Source organism: Prunus avium, chromosome 4 (assembly GCF_965620075.1).
Source record: "Prunus avium chromosome 4, drPruAviu1.hap1.1, whole genome shotgun sequence".
NCBI lineage: Eukaryota > Viridiplantae > Streptophyta > Magnoliopsida > Rosales > Rosaceae > Prunus > Prunus avium.
In genome coordinates this window covers 36,781,802-36,797,276 of record NC_142287.1, presented here as the reverse complement: position 1 = coordinate 36,797,276, position 15,475 = coordinate 36,781,802, and the positions used below count along the sequence as shown (strand labels likewise).

General features: G+C 38.5%; 4 protein-coding genes and 1 pseudogene across 4 annotated transcripts; all 5 read right to left on the bottom strand.

Moving 5' to 3' along the window:
- Positions 1–104: 104 nt before the first annotated feature.
- Positions 105–677, bottom strand: LOC110763051 (uncharacterized). The gene has a single exon (XM_021965788.1). It carries the CDS (start codon positions 675–677, stop codon positions 105–107), a length of 573 nt encoding a protein of 190 aa, XP_021821480.1.
- Positions 678–1,363: 686 nt separating this feature from the next.
- LOC110763127 (COBRA-like protein 10 pseudogene) lies at positions 1,364–3,754 on the bottom strand (annotated as a pseudogene).
- A 993-nt stretch (positions 3,755–4,747) lies between these two features.
- Positions 4,748–7,741, bottom strand: LOC110763041 (CRIB domain-containing protein RIC10). Its single transcript, XM_021965773.2, has 5 exons — positions 7,186–7,741; positions 6,746–6,892; positions 6,520–6,617; positions 6,234–6,345; positions 4,748–5,358 (listed from the first exon to the last, which is right to left on the bottom strand). The coding sequence occupies exons 2-5, from the start codon at positions 6,783–6,785 to the stop codon at positions 5,156–5,158; spliced, it is 453 nt and encodes a 150-aa protein (XP_021821465.1). The 5' UTR covers positions 6,786–6,892; positions 7,186–7,741; the 3' UTR covers positions 4,748–5,155.
- A 1,210-nt stretch (positions 7,742–8,951) lies between these two features.
- PMEPCRA (methylesterase PCR A) lies at positions 8,952–10,976 on the bottom strand. The gene is made up of 2 exons (XM_021965769.2): positions 9,917–10,976; positions 8,952–9,784 (listed from the first exon to the last, which is right to left on the bottom strand). Exons 1-2 carry the CDS (start codon positions 10,893–10,895, stop codon positions 9,093–9,095), a joined length of 1,671 nt encoding a protein of 556 aa, XP_021821461.1. The 5' UTR covers positions 10,896–10,976; the 3' UTR covers positions 8,952–9,092.
- Positions 10,977–13,281: 2,305 nt separating this feature from the next.
- Positions 13,282–14,058, bottom strand: NTL (NTF2-like protein). Its single transcript, XM_021965795.2, has 2 exons — positions 13,572–14,058; positions 13,282–13,465 (listed from the first exon to the last, which is right to left on the bottom strand). Exons 1-2 carry the CDS (start codon positions 13,872–13,874, stop codon positions 13,391–13,393), a joined length of 378 nt encoding a protein of 125 aa, XP_021821487.1. The 5' UTR covers positions 13,875–14,058; the 3' UTR covers positions 13,282–13,390.
- Between the last annotated feature and the right edge of the window lie 1,417 nt (positions 14,059–15,475).

The window sequence follows — 15,475 nt, the reverse complement described above, 5'->3', positions numbered from 1 at the left end:
ATCATTTATAATCTCGATACCTAGAATACTACATAAGTTTATTGTAAATTTAAATAATTGATCATAATGTGTGGTTCAAATTAACAGTTTGTCGACGGACATTATTACTTCAGTTCTACTCTGGATTTACAAACTGAGTCAGCGCTCTGGGTTTTGATCGTGATAGAGATGTTGCATTCGCTATAACTAGTTGCCTTCATCTTAAAGACCTTCAACAAGCTCACCTTGCCATGCAGGGTGGTTTCTGAAGTAAAATTCAATACCCCAGCAATAATCAAATCACCCACAAAATGGGTATCAGTAACCAATTTGTCAGCTAAAATACTTACAGAAGTGGTGATGTTATGAGTCGCACGAGCTGGAATTGTGTCCTTTTCGATCGGAGCTTCAGCGACGACATTCCCACGATAACTGATATGAGCTGTGCTGTTTTCATACTTAAAGCCTCCATAGTTTGGATTTTTCACCGTGATCAATATTCCAATTGATACATTCAACCTTACCACTGGAATAACTACCAATTCAAAGCTTTCTAGGGTCACCGGCTTGGTGAAGATTGAAGGTTCTTTGGGTTTTAAGATTGTAACGAACAGAACGACTAGAACAACTAAGATGACAATGAGGAGAATGCCAGTCACAGCAGCACAGATTTTTAAACCTTTGCGAGAGCCTGCCATGGTGAAGGAGTTTAGATTAATGTCTAGTTTGATTTGGATGGATGAAATTAAGACATGTTTTTATGTTTGCTACAAATCTTTGTTTCACATGGTAACGTTGTTGTTAAGTTATATGCAGGGTGGTTGTGATTAAAACAAGAAAAAAAAGGCATTATTGTTTTTTGTTTGAGTTGTATGTTTTTTATTGATGGAGACAACAATGGAGGAGTTTGTTACAATGAGTTTGGAAGACGGTTGTTGCCATCACTTTCATTCTTGTCTTCGTGAATACTTATTACAGATACAATCGAGGGTCTTTTTGTTTTGTTTAAATAATGTGGAAAATAGCTTGGGCCATAAGCCATAATAAATAACAAGAATTGGGCTGGGCTAGGTTGAGCTTTGGAGGGTTGACCCATGCCCAAGTCACCTTTTTTTTCTTTTTCTTTTTTGGTGTGAAGTCTCCCACAATATTATAATATTTCTCAAGTTTTGGACTCGATACGAAATCAATTGGTGAAAAAAGTGGGTCACATTAAGTTTCTACACTAAACAGGAGTTGTAGGAAATTGCATAGTTTCTTTGACCCTTTTTCTTTCTTTCTCTTATCTTCTTGGCAAATTTAGACAAAGATCTTGGTAAATACTTCTACTACTGATGCTACTACTACAAAATTAGATAGAAATTATATCATACAAGGAAGTACTCTAGATTTCTGCAGCTAACTTAATTTGTGTCCTAGGGCATAAATGAAGAACAGCATGATTTAGCCTAAGATTAATTAATTACATAACAAAACTCAGAAGTGAAAGACAAATTGCAACTACAAAATTTACATGATGACAGTTTCCGTATGATAGTGGAAGTTGAGTAGGAAGAGAACATTCTTCTCCATTGAAAAACACCCTTGTAGGAAACCCATCTCCTTTAGCTACTTCTATGTCTGGTGTATGCTTCTTTTTAAAGGAAATCACAGATTGTTGCTTTCCAGGTACCTTGGGATCTTTTTCCGGCTTCGTTCCGTTTCTCTGAGCCACCAAAAAATTCAAGCCCTTCAAGCCTTGGAGGAAGATGATGTTGTCCAGCTTGGGAATTTTGGTCCCATTGAAAGAGTACGCCTTTTCATAACCAGCGGTAGCTTTCTTGAGCTGCACGGCAGTAAACCAATCTTCAAAGTTGGCTTTGTCCCAATTGAATAATGTGATTCTAGCTGTCCAGCCATCCTTGTAATCTGATAAGAGATGCCAATTTACACTAACTGAACAATGGTCACCACAAGGCAGTGGCTTGGGCACATGATGGTGCTTTATGCTTGCCCAAGCTATGGCCTTCTTTGTCCTATTTTCAAAGGGAACAAGAAGTGTTTCTGGAGGGAGAAGAAGGGCATGGGCTTTTGGGTTGCATTTTTTTGTGTCACTGCAACCACAGGCACATGTGTTGCAGGGGATCACAGACTCATTGTAATAAGCAGAGAACGAAACACAACACTTTGGCTTCCTGGTTTTGGCCCTTGTTATGTTGCAAACTATTTGCCAGCTTGCAATGGCTAAGCTTGTAGCCTGAAGACCACTTGGGTCTGGAAATTGAGCAGGATCTACCCTTATAGGTTGCCCACATTTGTATTCTGGATTGAGCACCCCATCCACTTTAAATCTTTCGGGTGGATACAGAGCGGTTCGATTCAAATCAGGAGGTAATTTGAACACCTGCATTTGGAAAGCAGACTTGGTCTTGCTTTGGTCCATTATAGGAGGCAAAATGCTACCATTTCTGCAGCAGTTGGGTATCTTCCCAACTTGAGTATCGTTTGCTTTCTCTCTAGGTAGGTCTCCGATGACCGGTTTCTTTTCACAGTTCAAGACCTTGGAAAAATCCATCTGTTGATAGTATTTTCCAGCATCACCATATATACAATTCAAATAATCAATCGTATGCGGATAAGCGCCTTTCATGTTGTATATGAATTCCCCTCTCATCCATTCCCAGGTCAAGTTCCAATGGTCCAAACGTCCCAAAGGGCTGCAGTTCTCCATTGTCACCTGAGCAAGGTAATTATTTTCGTAGGCTTGAATAACATCATATGCTATTGTGAGATCGCCCTTCTGCCGAGGCAAGAACTTGGTTTTTGTTACATTGGCCTTAAATTTTGGGTTCCTAACACAGCATACATACATAGACCCCTCTGTATAGCCATGACCAAATTAAGAAAGAACAGAAAACCAAAAACCAATATTAGAATGGTAAACATATATGTTCATGTAAGAATCAACGTGACAAATGATTCAGATTGACAGTATGACAAGAGAACATTTCTCAATGAATTAGCACTTACTGCGATTGGTCGGTGAGGGGCACTTGTATCCATCGTTAACAAGCCGTATTGTTTTAGGCATGGGGACCCCAGATGGCTTGACACCAAACATGGTGCCACTGAATTGAATTTGGGCTTGAATTTGGGTGTAATCTCCTGCAGTGCTAATGGAGGTTTTCAAATCTGTCTGTCCTGATCCAGAGAGGTAAGTCCCATTCCCAACATCAGCCGGGAAATCATCACCGTTCATCAAAACAGCACCAGTTGCACCAACTAGAATCTCCTTGTGTTGAAACCCAATATAAATCTTCCAGGCCTTGAGCTCGTATGTGCCTGTGTTGACTATGTGTGCGGTGGATTTGAAGGCCCATGCCTGCTTCTCTGCATTCTTGAGGAAAGGGTAGATTTTGCGGCGAGATTCGAAGTCATAGCTCATGTAAATCCCATCACAATCTTGTTGTGCTGGGGTTGGTGCAGCTGGTTGTTGATCTCCTCCATCGCCATTATCTTGAGCTCTGGTTAACGAAAATGCAAAACCAAACAAGGCAAACATGAGTGTAATTACAACCCACCAAGCCCTTTTCATGTCTTTTGTTCACAATTACAGGGAAGATGTTACAGGGTGGTATGTTTTTTAATAGGAAAATGTGACATGGGTTGATTTCTAAATTAGCTAGCTAGCTCTCTCTGATTAATGGAGGATTTGATTTGATTGATGAAACTTGGTTGGATTGCTAAGTTTTTGTTTGAAATTGCGGAGTGAATGGTGAACAGAGCAAAGGGAGCAATTGAGAAATGGGTGCCGAAAGATAAAACTCAAAAAAGTTGAGAGAGTGATAAACTTGTGGAGGATAAGTCGGACGAAACCTCATCCCCTGAGCTTACCGCTGTATTAGGCAAGGTAACGGTTAACGGTCATTTGAATTTCGCAACTCTCGAAATAATTGAATGACACTAATATCCCCAGGGATTTTTTTTTTGGGGGGAAGAATACAGTGTTATCCCGCCCACATCTCAATGTCTTTATTTTGTATTTTTATATAAAAAATTGTCTAAATTACCCTAAATTAATCTAACTCAAGAAAGGAATGACTCAAACTTGAGTGTAAGGGGCGGACTCACTGACTTGCTAACCCGCATATGCCACATCTCAATGTTTGTTACACAAAAAATTTGTAGCTTTTTATTATTTTGTTTATATTTATTTTGGTCAAGAAACATGATACCTAAAGCCGAAAAAGGTAAAGGGCCAAAGGGTAGCTAAAACCCAAACAGCCAAAGGAAGAAAGGCCGAAGGCAAGACAACGAACAGAGAACAAAAAAACCCGTTAAGTTTCTAGCTAAGACCATCATGTCTGCCCACTAAATTGGTCGAGTTCAAAACCCTATATCCTAAACTTTATGTCTTCCCACTAACCAGGAAATTGAATCCTTTTCCTTGACCTTGATGGTTTGGTGTGAAACCGATTAAAATTAAATTAGATTGGATTGAATCGATCGATTTAGGCGGACTAGATTGGATTTTGCACACCGCTAGAAAAGAGTAATTAGTATGCAAGAATCATTGACAACTACTCCCAAAACACATGATCAGTTTGCTGGTAATTTGGTTTCCCTTTCTTAATCCAATAGTTTTCGGATCATGAATAAAAAAGGCCCAATTTGCTTGCTGGTATACAAAAAGCTTTCCTTTCCTTTCCTTTCGCATTGCTTTTTCTTTTTTAATAGTAGTCACAATTTGCTGGTATAACATTTTTTATTATAAAAAAACTTGAGAATCGTTAGTAAAAGTGAACATCTTGTATTCTTGTTCAAGTTCAATAATCTGAATGAGCAAACCATCCACCAGCACAACTAAATTCTTCACCTCACTGCATGTTTTATTACATTCATGTCAAAACAAAAACTTGGTGTCTTCCTAAATTGGCTGTCACCCTTTGCACAATGATCATCCACTCTTCAAATTCACATATGTTCCAGAGTTTCTCCGACCACTTAATTTCCATCATGCTTTTCTAGAAATTTACATAAGCCATGTCCAAATTTTTGGATCTTAATTCCTTCTTGGCCTTCTGGACATTGCAGAGCAAGCACAAAATATGGGCACCCAGAATCCTTTTCTATGCACATTGGCAGTTTATCTTTAACTTTGATTGACCAAATTTCATAATCTTGCATTCCACTCTTTCTATATTAGCAGGTTTTGTGTTGCCTCCATTTGGGTGTACGCAGTCGCCTTTGACTTTGTTGCTCTTGAGGATCTTGATGACGAGGGAGACGAAGACTTGACCTTTTTCCGCTTTGGTTTCTTGGGCACATTAGGAAGTTCACTACGAGGAAGGTCTCTGAACATGTCCGAGGACGGTTGGTGTCCCATCGAATGCTCAAAATCTGTCACAAAAGATTACAGAAACAAAAGCAAAAGAGAGGTTAAAGTGTCTTCTTCAATCATGGAAAGCGCCACAATCTAAAATAAATTGGTGAAAGCAACACACCACAGCAAGATTTGACCACTTCAACCACACCACAATACCTCAAGGGAAATGATAGGCACACACAAACCTAACGATCCTAAAACCTCTGTAAGATGAAATTATTGCTCGATTTAAGACAATTGATATAATAATCCCAATGATAACGTTCAAGCAACCCTCAAAATGCCTTGACCATCATCGAAAGTAGCTAAAACAATCACACCAGACCAAAGGTCAAAATATTGACAGAGAAGTAGCATTTTATCAACCAAATTAAAGTAATGGCACAAATCTGAAACTTAGCAAAGCCCTGTGGACCACCAAGAACAAGCTAGCGTTTTCTTTCTAGAAGGCCAAGGCCCACGAGCTCTCATATTTCTTCTAGGTAGGAAAGTGTGTTGCCTCGTGACAGAAGAGCCAAAACCTTGCAGTTGGGGCAAAGAATCTTGAAAACTTTTGCACACCTCATAAATTTATACCAATAAACTAAAACAGACATTAATCACATTTCTCCTAAACCTATTGACCCCGTGAAAAGACCCTGCTCAAACTTGTCTGGTTAGAATGATACTATTGCACAACTGCACATGATACAAGGCATAGTTTAATGGAACAAATTGACAAGCAAAGCTAGCCTTAAAATCATTCATATGACACTCAGGTCCCAGCTATCAGTTCTGCATTATTTTGCCTAGTATGCACGCATGTTCTGGCCTAAGCATGCATAAATTAATTCATACATACATACAAGAAAATCTGCATTATAGTGATGATCAAAGGCTCAAAGCATACCTTGAGAGGACCAAGGAGAATAAGCCATAGGATTAGAGGAACCCATCCGATCACCAGCGTTACTACCAAGCGAGCTGGTTGAGAAATCTGGTCCATTTTTAAATTCGTTCATCTGCATAATTACTCATAATTAGCCCCTCATTATTAACAAACAATTAAGTAAATCAGCACATGTTTTGGTTGGTAGGTTTGAATAATCAAACATGGGAGCCACGCAAAGACAAATTAATAACAAGAGGGATGGAAGAACATTATTTTGCAGGTTAGCCTAGCTAGCTATACGCACCCAAGTGGGAGCGCTCTCAGATGGGCCGTCCCAGCCAATGTGTGCTACATGTTTCACATCTGTTGGGTACCCAATTTCCATTTCACGCTCTTTCACAACTGCAGCAACAACAAAAAAAACCCATTTTCCAGTTTAGCCATCAAATCATCAAAATCCATATTGATTTGATATACAAGGTAAATAAACAAGAGATATTGATACATCAGAGAAAGTGAGAGATAATTACCAAACATTTGAGAGAAGTATTTGAAAATCTTGGTTGCCATGGTGGTAGAAAGAAACTACAAACCCAATGAAACAGCCTCTTTGGAGAGTGCAAACAACAGGGAAGAAAACACCAAAGCCAAAGATTGGGAGATATGGATCCTTTTGCCTGCCAGAAAGTAAATATGTACTTAGACGGAATTTTTTCTTAAAATATTTCCAAAGGAGAAAAAAGGGCAAGAGCAGTATCAAATAAGGCTCTCATTGCATGTGATTTGGGAACTTTTCTTTTTCCCTGAGAATGAAGATTGGTATCTGGCTATGGATTTTGTAACATATTAATACATTTATAGAAGATATACGATTCTAAGAGTTCCACAAAGTAAAAAGCAGTTACAAGCCCTATTGTTATTGATTATATAAGAAATCGTTTCACCAAAGAAACAATGAAAAGGAGGATACCTTCAGAGGATGATTATGAAGGTACGAAGAGGTAGCCAAGTTTCATGCTTCATTTTTGCACAGCAACTCTTGATGGATTGCAGAACCTGTAAAGCTCTTTATGGAATGAATAGCTCTTGGTGCAATAACAAAAACCCAGAAACTACTGATTGAAACAAATTACAAAAACAATGATATGAGAAATTTAAAAGGGGCAAAAAAAAAAAAAAAAAAAAAACTGGAAAGAATGGTGTAATGGGATTTATCTACAAATGTGGGCAGGCAGAGAAAAGAGAGTCAGAGAGACACAGAGAAAGAGAAGAGACGGCTCAAGAGGAAAGGACGAAAGGTGGACGAAAGATGAAAAGAGCCATAAAAATGAAAGGTGAAAGAAGGGTGTGAAAGACGGGACAAATTAAGATGGAGAGAGTGGAAGACAATACAAAAGAAATTGGGTGGTGCTGGTTTACTTAGTTTCTTTCAGAGGCTCTCTGAAAAATGCAAGAGGCCAGAGCCCTCCGCATAATAATGCAAGAAAGAAATACTTAAATTGCGGGCTAAAAATCTGATACACACAGAAAGAGAAGCTGTATTTGTTTGTGCAGTGTGTCTGACTAGACTGACTTTCAAGCCTCTCTGTTTAGGCCAATAGGGTATCGCCTAATGGAAAGGACATTGACTTGCAAACTAAATATCTCAAGTTCGAGTTTTCACGGCATGATAGTTGTGTGTGTGAAATTCCCCTCTCTTGTAGTTTAGACTATCGATTGTACCGAAAAAAATGCGCCTCTGTTTAGATTTTAGTATTAATTACGCCAATTGGTAGAGTAAGAGTGTAAGGGGTAACTCTATTTTTTAATGACAAAATGGCCCTGTGACTCTGTGAGTTAAGACCTGCTTTCATGCAGAGCCTCCAGGATATTTTAGTACTTTGGCCAATACCCTAAGCAAACTTGGTAGGAGAGTATCATTTTGTTTATTTATATCTAATAAAAAAAATCCATTAATTAAAAAACAGAAAAAGAATTTTAAGAAAGCAACAGGTTAACACATTTCCCCAATTGAATTGAATCCTTTTCTATGCAGACATTATTTAATTCAAATTTGCAATCCAGCTTTCATTAATTTTTCAGCCAGCTGGTATGAGCTCTTCCCTTTTGCTTTTATATAACCTCAAACAATATTTTTATTTTATTTTTTGGTAATAAGATATATAGTGGGAAATAAGTCAAGCACCGAAATACTATTTCTATCAAGGGTAGCTAAAATGAATGCAGATTACGTATGACAAATCAAATGTGTGGTTATAACAAGCAACAGTGACGTTTTCTTCAGCCTCTCATGCCAACTGTTGGACATGGATGATTTCTTATTGATGAAAAAAGCTTCAGAATTTGATATTTGGTTTTTAGAAGGACCAGTTTTCATGTATTAGTTTATTTGTCAACTACTTTTTGTAGCGTATCATCTCGCAATCATGCTGCTCTGGCTTAGCTGTTTTTAGACATAACATGTAAAGAGCTTTTTGCTCATCGTTGGAAGCACGTTTTGTTGCTTCTTTCTAGGTCTGCAAATTATGCAGCAAAATCTTAATTCCTTGTTTGCCTCATATGGGAATGTGCTGCTCACCTAGAGACCACTTTTGGGGTGGGAATTAGAAACGAAGATCCTCCAGATGCTTTCTATATTCAAAACATGGATTGCATACAACATTTTTTTAAACATTTTCTACCATTTTCTGATTGGTTGACACTAATTTGATCTATAGACAACTAATTGAAAAATGATTAAAGTCAATACTGATTGGTTGACACCTCAATAAATTAAAACAGAGCAGAAACAGAGAGAACCCCACAGCAATACGTTTATTGAAACAGAGTATAAACAGAGAGAAGAAGCCCAAGTCATGTTATAATGGCCCCAAATGATCACAGCCCTTCAGTATAAGCAACCCCTGTAGACTTTAACCATGACCCTCCTTGGATGAGCTGAGCAACAGTGAAAGGTTGGGCCTCTGTTGGGCTTGTGATGACATGGTACCCAGCCCATTTGACTCTCTTGCTGGTCCCAGCACCAGCTCCACTATTTGCATATTCTCCATAGTACAATGTCTTCAATGCAAAATCCCCGCTCCAAATAGACCACCCAGTTGGGTCAATGTGGTCACCAATCTTGGACTGCATCACAACAGTCCTAGAATACTCCTTCCATGGCCGACCTAGGTAGGACCTGATCGTCCCTTTAACAGGCTCCAAGTCCGAACTTGCGATTATGTCACATTTTTGAATAGAAGTTCCAGTGTTTTGATTCGGGTCTATGCGTCCTTGGGCAGTGACCATGTTATTTTGTCCAGTCATGGGCTTTCTGGCCACAAGTTTGCAGTTCTGAAACACAACAGCTGCGTTTCCAAATATGAAGTCCACTGTGCCTGTTATGTAGGAATCTCTGTAGAATTGCCTGTTGGAATGGGTATAGAGAGTGTCTTGGTAAGCATCGATACGACACCGGTTTATCACTGACTGGTCTGCCCCAACACGCAGTGCAACAGCTTGGTGCTTTACTGCCCCGGCTGTGTTTTGGAACCACATGTCCTGGGCTATAAACCCATCACCAACAGCAGCTGCATTGGCACAACAAATTCAATGGAAACCCACAAATTATTTTTTATGCTAGAATAAAAATAAAAATAATTAATATCTTTTTTTAGTACAAGCGATAGTTTAGACTACTTTAAATTAAGATTGTTAATTACCTAGAGTTGCAGATTTGAAAGTGGTTGATCCATCAACAACATTGAGGCTGCCAGTGATGACAGTGTTATCCATGCCATCTCCAACAATCATCAAATTCTTCTTGTTCTTTCCAACTTCAACATTTTCCTTATAGGTGCCTTTTTTCACATGAATAATGTACCTGGTTTTGCTATTGTTTGGGGCAGCAGCAACTGCTTCTTTCAGAGTCTTGTAGTTTCCACTCCCATCCTTTGCCACCACAATATTGGCCTTAACTTCCTTTGCCAAATTATAATCCTGCAAAAGCCTTCTGTCCCTGCTTGTGACCCAACTTGGAAACTCCCCATTCAGTGGCTCATGGATCTCTGCTTTCAGTTTCGATGGGTTCGAAATTGCAACCATGATGGCTAGGGAGGCTCTTGACCTTGAGATCAAGTCACTGAGCCTTGGCTCCATAATGGTCCTGGCTGGTCCTTGTAGACCATCCAAGCATGTGACATGGTTAGTGAGTATGCTACTAAGCCAAGCATGAGCATCTTCAAGAGAATTCTGCAGAGTAAAATTTTGGAGAGCTATTATAGAGTGCATAACTCTGTCTATGGATACATCCATTAGCTCCACACAATCAGCAATAGCTGCTTGATCTTTGGGATTGTTAATCCTAGAAGAAGCATCTTTGGCAATCTCAAGGGCTTTTTCTATGTGTGGTGTGGATTTTTCTAGGAGGGCTTGTAGCAGATCAACATCACTCACTGGCTTGGTTTTGTCCCCTGCTACTTCAGTGACCACGGCTAAGCATGATTTCTGATCATGGGCTTGGTCACATATGTTAGTTGGTGGAGGATAAGAAGATGATGAAGTTATTTTGGTCATCACTTGGATGCCAACAAGTGTAGTGGAGCTTAGAATAGCAGCTAAGCATAGAATGAGATAGAGGGGTTTGCAGTGAAAAGTAGAAGTTTTGGGAGATTCAAGGAGAGGCTCTTGTTGGATTGCCATATTCTAGTAGCTAAGTAAAGATCTCTCTCTTGCTGCTTGCTTTAGTTTCTCTTGTCCTATAGTTCTTAAATAGACCAGAACTTGTACTAGAATAATAAATTAAGCAATGGTGATAATGTATTTTAAAGTGAAGAAGCAGCATCATGATTCTGATAAACCTCATATTTATTAATTACCTAATAGTCATTAGCATCTTAATTTCGATTTTTGTAACCTAGCATGTGCCGTTAGGTCAAAAGAACCATGGCTTTCATCAAAAAAAAAAGAACCATGGCTTACATTAAACGTGTATGAACAATGATGCTTTGTGGGGCTCACAATGATCAATATGGATGAGTTAAAATTGTGCACCACCTGTGACTAATTGTAGCAAAATCATTCCATCCAATGTGAAATTGACTCCAATTTAGAATTGTACAGTGACTGACGGCTAGATTGAAGAGGTTGTAGTGAAACCAAGGATTGAAATATCAGCCTATATGTCAGTATTTTCAACTGTCGACATTGATACTGGGAGGTAAGGTCATATCTTCCCTTATATCGACGATATATCCCCGATAAGTGCGATATCCCAGATATTTTGTCAATATCCCCGATATTTTCTGATACCCATAACAAAATCCAAAAAACAAATATGAAGTTTTGAAGGCAATTGAAGCAAATTGAAACCCAAAAATAGCTAATCTTTGCCTAGAACCCTATAAAGTATTAATATGAAGAATTTATGCACAATCTACTGCCCACTTACCTCCAATCCATCTGAAGAGGACATAGCGATCAATTTTGGATTTATGAGCATAGGAACTAGACCTAGTACTAACTCAAATGAATCTTATGATGGCTATGGTTATATCATGTTTGATTATAGTGGAACTAGTTATGAAGCTCAAGATGATGAAACAGATTATGGATCTACTAGTTGGGTTAATCCTAACTATCCCATATATGGGAGGACAGTAGGGAGCTCAAGAAAGACTTATGTGCACCATGTTCAAACATGGCTTATAAACTGCTCGGGTTATATGACTTGGTATGACTATTGTATGAATCTAGATGGTTGTTCCTCATTGTTTGAACCTCATAAGAGCTCTTCATTTATGTAGATGGACACTAATCTAAATTGTAATCCAATGTTTAAACAAACTATGGAATCATGCATGGTTTATTCATTCTAATCAACATTTATTTTCAAACTTTTCATTAACGCGCATTACATACTACTTATATTTCATCATATGTATATCTTATTATTAGTAAATTTTGAGTTTTATTTGTTCAATATATTCATTGATAATGTACATAATATCTATAAAAGTTTTACACCAAAATTATGTGTTTCAATGCATATATATGTCATTTTTGTTGATTTTTTCCCAATACCTAAAACAATAACGATAAATCCCCGAAATATCCGAAAAGTGGAGGCCCGATATTATCGACACGGCTGATATTTTAATTCTTGAGTGAAACTCGTTTTTGTTTTACAAGTTGACTATGTTTGGATAAGGGTTTGGGTTGGAAAGTATGGTCATGATTCATGGGTGTTGTTTTTAGGTCATAATTATGGTGAGGAAATCTTTGCCTTTGAGACTTTAGAGGATATTCTACCTTAATTAACAGTCTTTTCTCATGGGTGTTGATGAAAAGAAGAAAGTGATGCTCTCTTTTTTTGTGGTCAAAAGTGATGCTCATCATTTGTAGAAAAAGCAATAAACCAAACCAGTGCGCATTCTTTTTTCAAAGAAATAATGAAACAGTGGGATTGCATTCTTTAATCTTCAACACTAGTGGGAGGGGAGTCCCACAAGTCATTCTATAGTGAGGGGCACTTAGGTGATGTCTTATCTTTTAATCGTAGAATCTGGGCACTTAGGTGATGTCTTATCTTTTAATCGTAGAATCTGACTAATCAATTTGATCCTACGATTAAGAAATAGAACCTCAAGTCATAAATAATGCCCCCACTATAAAATTCTTGGAGTGCAGAAATAATGCCCACGCTACAGAATTCTTGGAGTCCCCACTCGGGGCTTTCAAAACGCATATGATTAAACCAAATTGAACACAAGAAAACAAAACCATTCACCCAAAGATTGGCCCAAATTTCATTTCTTGGGCCGTTACATTTATCGTTGAAATGGGCCCAAGAACCAAAATCAAACCACATTGAATATAAATCAAATGGAGCCTAGCAGCTTGGACTTGGTCTATTTGATTCCCGTCCATTAGATGTATAGATAAATGCTAAGCTCGGTATTTTTTAAATTTTCTTCTTGGGTTTGTGGTTTAATAATTAAGGTCATTGGATTTAAATTCAATTTAATAGTTAGGTTAAAAAGCTGATAAGGAATCTGAAAAACCATATGACGATTTAAGGCATGGAAAATTAACAAGAGAGAAACATATTTATTATTCCTTCAAGAGTCAGAGTCACGAGTAGAACAATATTTAAGCGATAATTTGGGAAGCCCAGAGCTTGAGTAATAATTTAGAAATTAACCATAATTGAGACGAAATATGTCATTCTGCAAAAAGAAGCTTCCTTGTGGCGTGGGAATCAAGTGGAACATCTGCAACACAAGAGCATTTCAAAGTGATCAATCCCCCTTTCTTATTTTTCTTTCCATGTAATTGCAAACAAACTAAATAATGTGAATGTTTCCATTAAATAATTACCTGGCTGAATCTTAGGTGGTGTTCTTCCCCTGGTAATTGGAGGCTGCCACTGACAAAGACCACAATGCCACCAGCTGGGGATGATGGCTGTGAATCAATGGTGCTGATCAAATGTTTGCATTGATCAAACGGCAACTGGTTAAGCTTTGAAGTTATATCATCCACCCCAAATATCTTCTGTCCTTCAAAGCTCAACATAGAGGTTGGTTGGTAGAGAGAAGAGAGGGAAGCTCTTTCGGTGTCGAAAAGATGGTAATAATGATCCACAAATGCCCTCCCCACCATTTCAGCTTGTTCTTCCATTTCTGCTTTCCTCTGTTAGATCTCTCTCTCTCTCTCTCTCTCACACACACACACACACACACTCCAATTCTGGCCACGAATATAAGGAAGCTGGTTTGCCAAAAGGTGCCTAACATGTGCACTAAGACACATCAAAGAAAAAGATGACACAAGATTTGTTTGCTTAATTAGCACTAGATGGGCCATCATGCCCCTGAGCATTTTTGCCTCCAGAAAGGGATGCTCATAAAAAATTAAGGGATACAAGGGTAATTGGGCAATCCAAATGGGGGAATCAAAGACTGCTGCAATTTTACGGTTTGTGGGTTCTTTTTTGTAGTGCCGAAAGTATATGGAATATATACTTTCCTCAGCGACCACCCTTTCCAACAGGGGAAAGCTTTACCATCTCTGCATTCTCATTCAAGAAATATAACCCAAGAATGTATTTGCCCAATAAATTACAACTACACCGATTATGGATCTGCCTGCATCATTCAACTTGTCGCATATAATTATCATGTTACATTTCCTTTTACAAGGGACGTCACATGGGAAGTTGGGAGTGTAATATTTGATGTCACATGGTCAATACATACACTACAGAAACAAATATGCATGGATATTTTGACTCACCAATGCACACATTCAACCCTGCATCCTCAGCAGGGCAGTGTCAAGGTTAAAGATGCACAAAAGGTTGCTGAGGTTTCGAATGTGCGTGACTCAATCTACAAGCCTGTGAAATTGATTGAGAGACTAATATGACCAGATTATGAATGTTGGCATATTACAGAGAACATTTTGCCTTCTGCCTACACCACAACATGCTTGGCTAAACATGTTGGCATATTACAGAGAACTTTACTAGACAATACCTGGGTAAGCAGGGGTCCTTCAACTTAACCTACAGAACCTAGTCAGAAGCCACCGGGCATCCCTTCCTGGCTTCAGATTCTAAGCACTCAAGCCAAGAGCTTCTCTCTTCACATTGTCTTTCATACAAGAGCTGAAAGCATCTCTTCACTAGTGCCCTTGGCATTTAACAAACCTGTCCTTCAGCTTGAGTAAAGATTTTATCCTACCATAAACTCTATACCGGCAATTACCACTGATTGCAATACGAATACCGGTATTTCCATTTGCTATCGTTAATCTTGATGGCTAGTCATAGTCAGCCAGTGGATAGGGTTGGTATTCATGCGCATCAAAATGTGAATACCCACCATATACTGAACAATAAGTTTTAAATCAACCAGTATGAGTAAACAGACGCTTGACAAAATGAATACATAACATCTTCATCCATGAACCAAAATGTCACTTCACATGTAGACCAAGTAGCAGAAAGACTAAGGCATCAGCTACTTGCAAACCCTGTATCTATTCTTAAGCACGAAATCATCTGATGCCCACAGTAAAGACTAACAACTGAGAAATATCACAATAAGGATGTATTGTCAACGAGCACAGCCAGCAGCACCATTCATTAAGTTTTTGCATACATTGTCTAACAACATAAATTTTTCTCTTTATGACATATGATGGCACTGATTGTTTCCCACAAATCCTCAAGCATAACTGACTTTTCAAACATCTTGGCAAACACAGGTCATGCGGTT

What these genes read in the sequence shown, in the direction of transcription:
- LOC110763041 (XM_021965773.2), bottom strand. Translation starts at nt 6,785, where the DNA reads ATGGCAACCAAGATTTTCAAATACTTCTCTCAAATGTTTG. An exon ending in ATACTTCTCTCAAATGTTTG is followed by an intron (nt 6,618 to 6,745) that starts GTAATTATCTCT and finishes TTGTTGCTGCAG; the next exon opens with TTGTGAAAGAGCGTGAAATG. An exon ending in TTCTCCTTGGTCCTCTCAAG is followed by an intron (nt 5,359 to 6,233) that starts GTATGCTTTGAG and finishes CTTTTGTGACAG; the next exon opens with ATTTTGAGCATTCGATGGGA.
- NTL (XM_021965795.2), bottom strand. Translation starts at nt 13,874, where the DNA reads ATGGAAGAACAAGCTGAAATGGTGGGGAGGGCATTTGTGGATCATTAT. An exon ending in ACCACCTAAGATTCAGCCAG is followed by an intron (nt 13,466 to 13,571) that starts GTAATTATTTAA and finishes CTTGTGTTGCAG; the next exon opens with ATGTTCCACTTGATTCCCAC.
- LOC110763051 (XM_021965788.1), bottom strand. Translation starts at nt 677, where the DNA reads ATGGCAGGCTCTCGCAAAGGTTTAAAAATCTGTGCTGCTGTGACTGGC.
- PMEPCRA (XM_021965769.2), bottom strand. Translation starts at nt 10,895, where the DNA reads ATGGCAATCCAACAAGAGCCTCTCCTTGAATCTCCCAAAACTTCTACT. An exon ending in TTTCAAATCTGCAACTCTAG is followed by an intron (nt 9,785 to 9,916) that starts GTAATTAACAAT and finishes GTGCCAATGCAG; the next exon opens with CTGCTGTTGGTGATGGGTTT.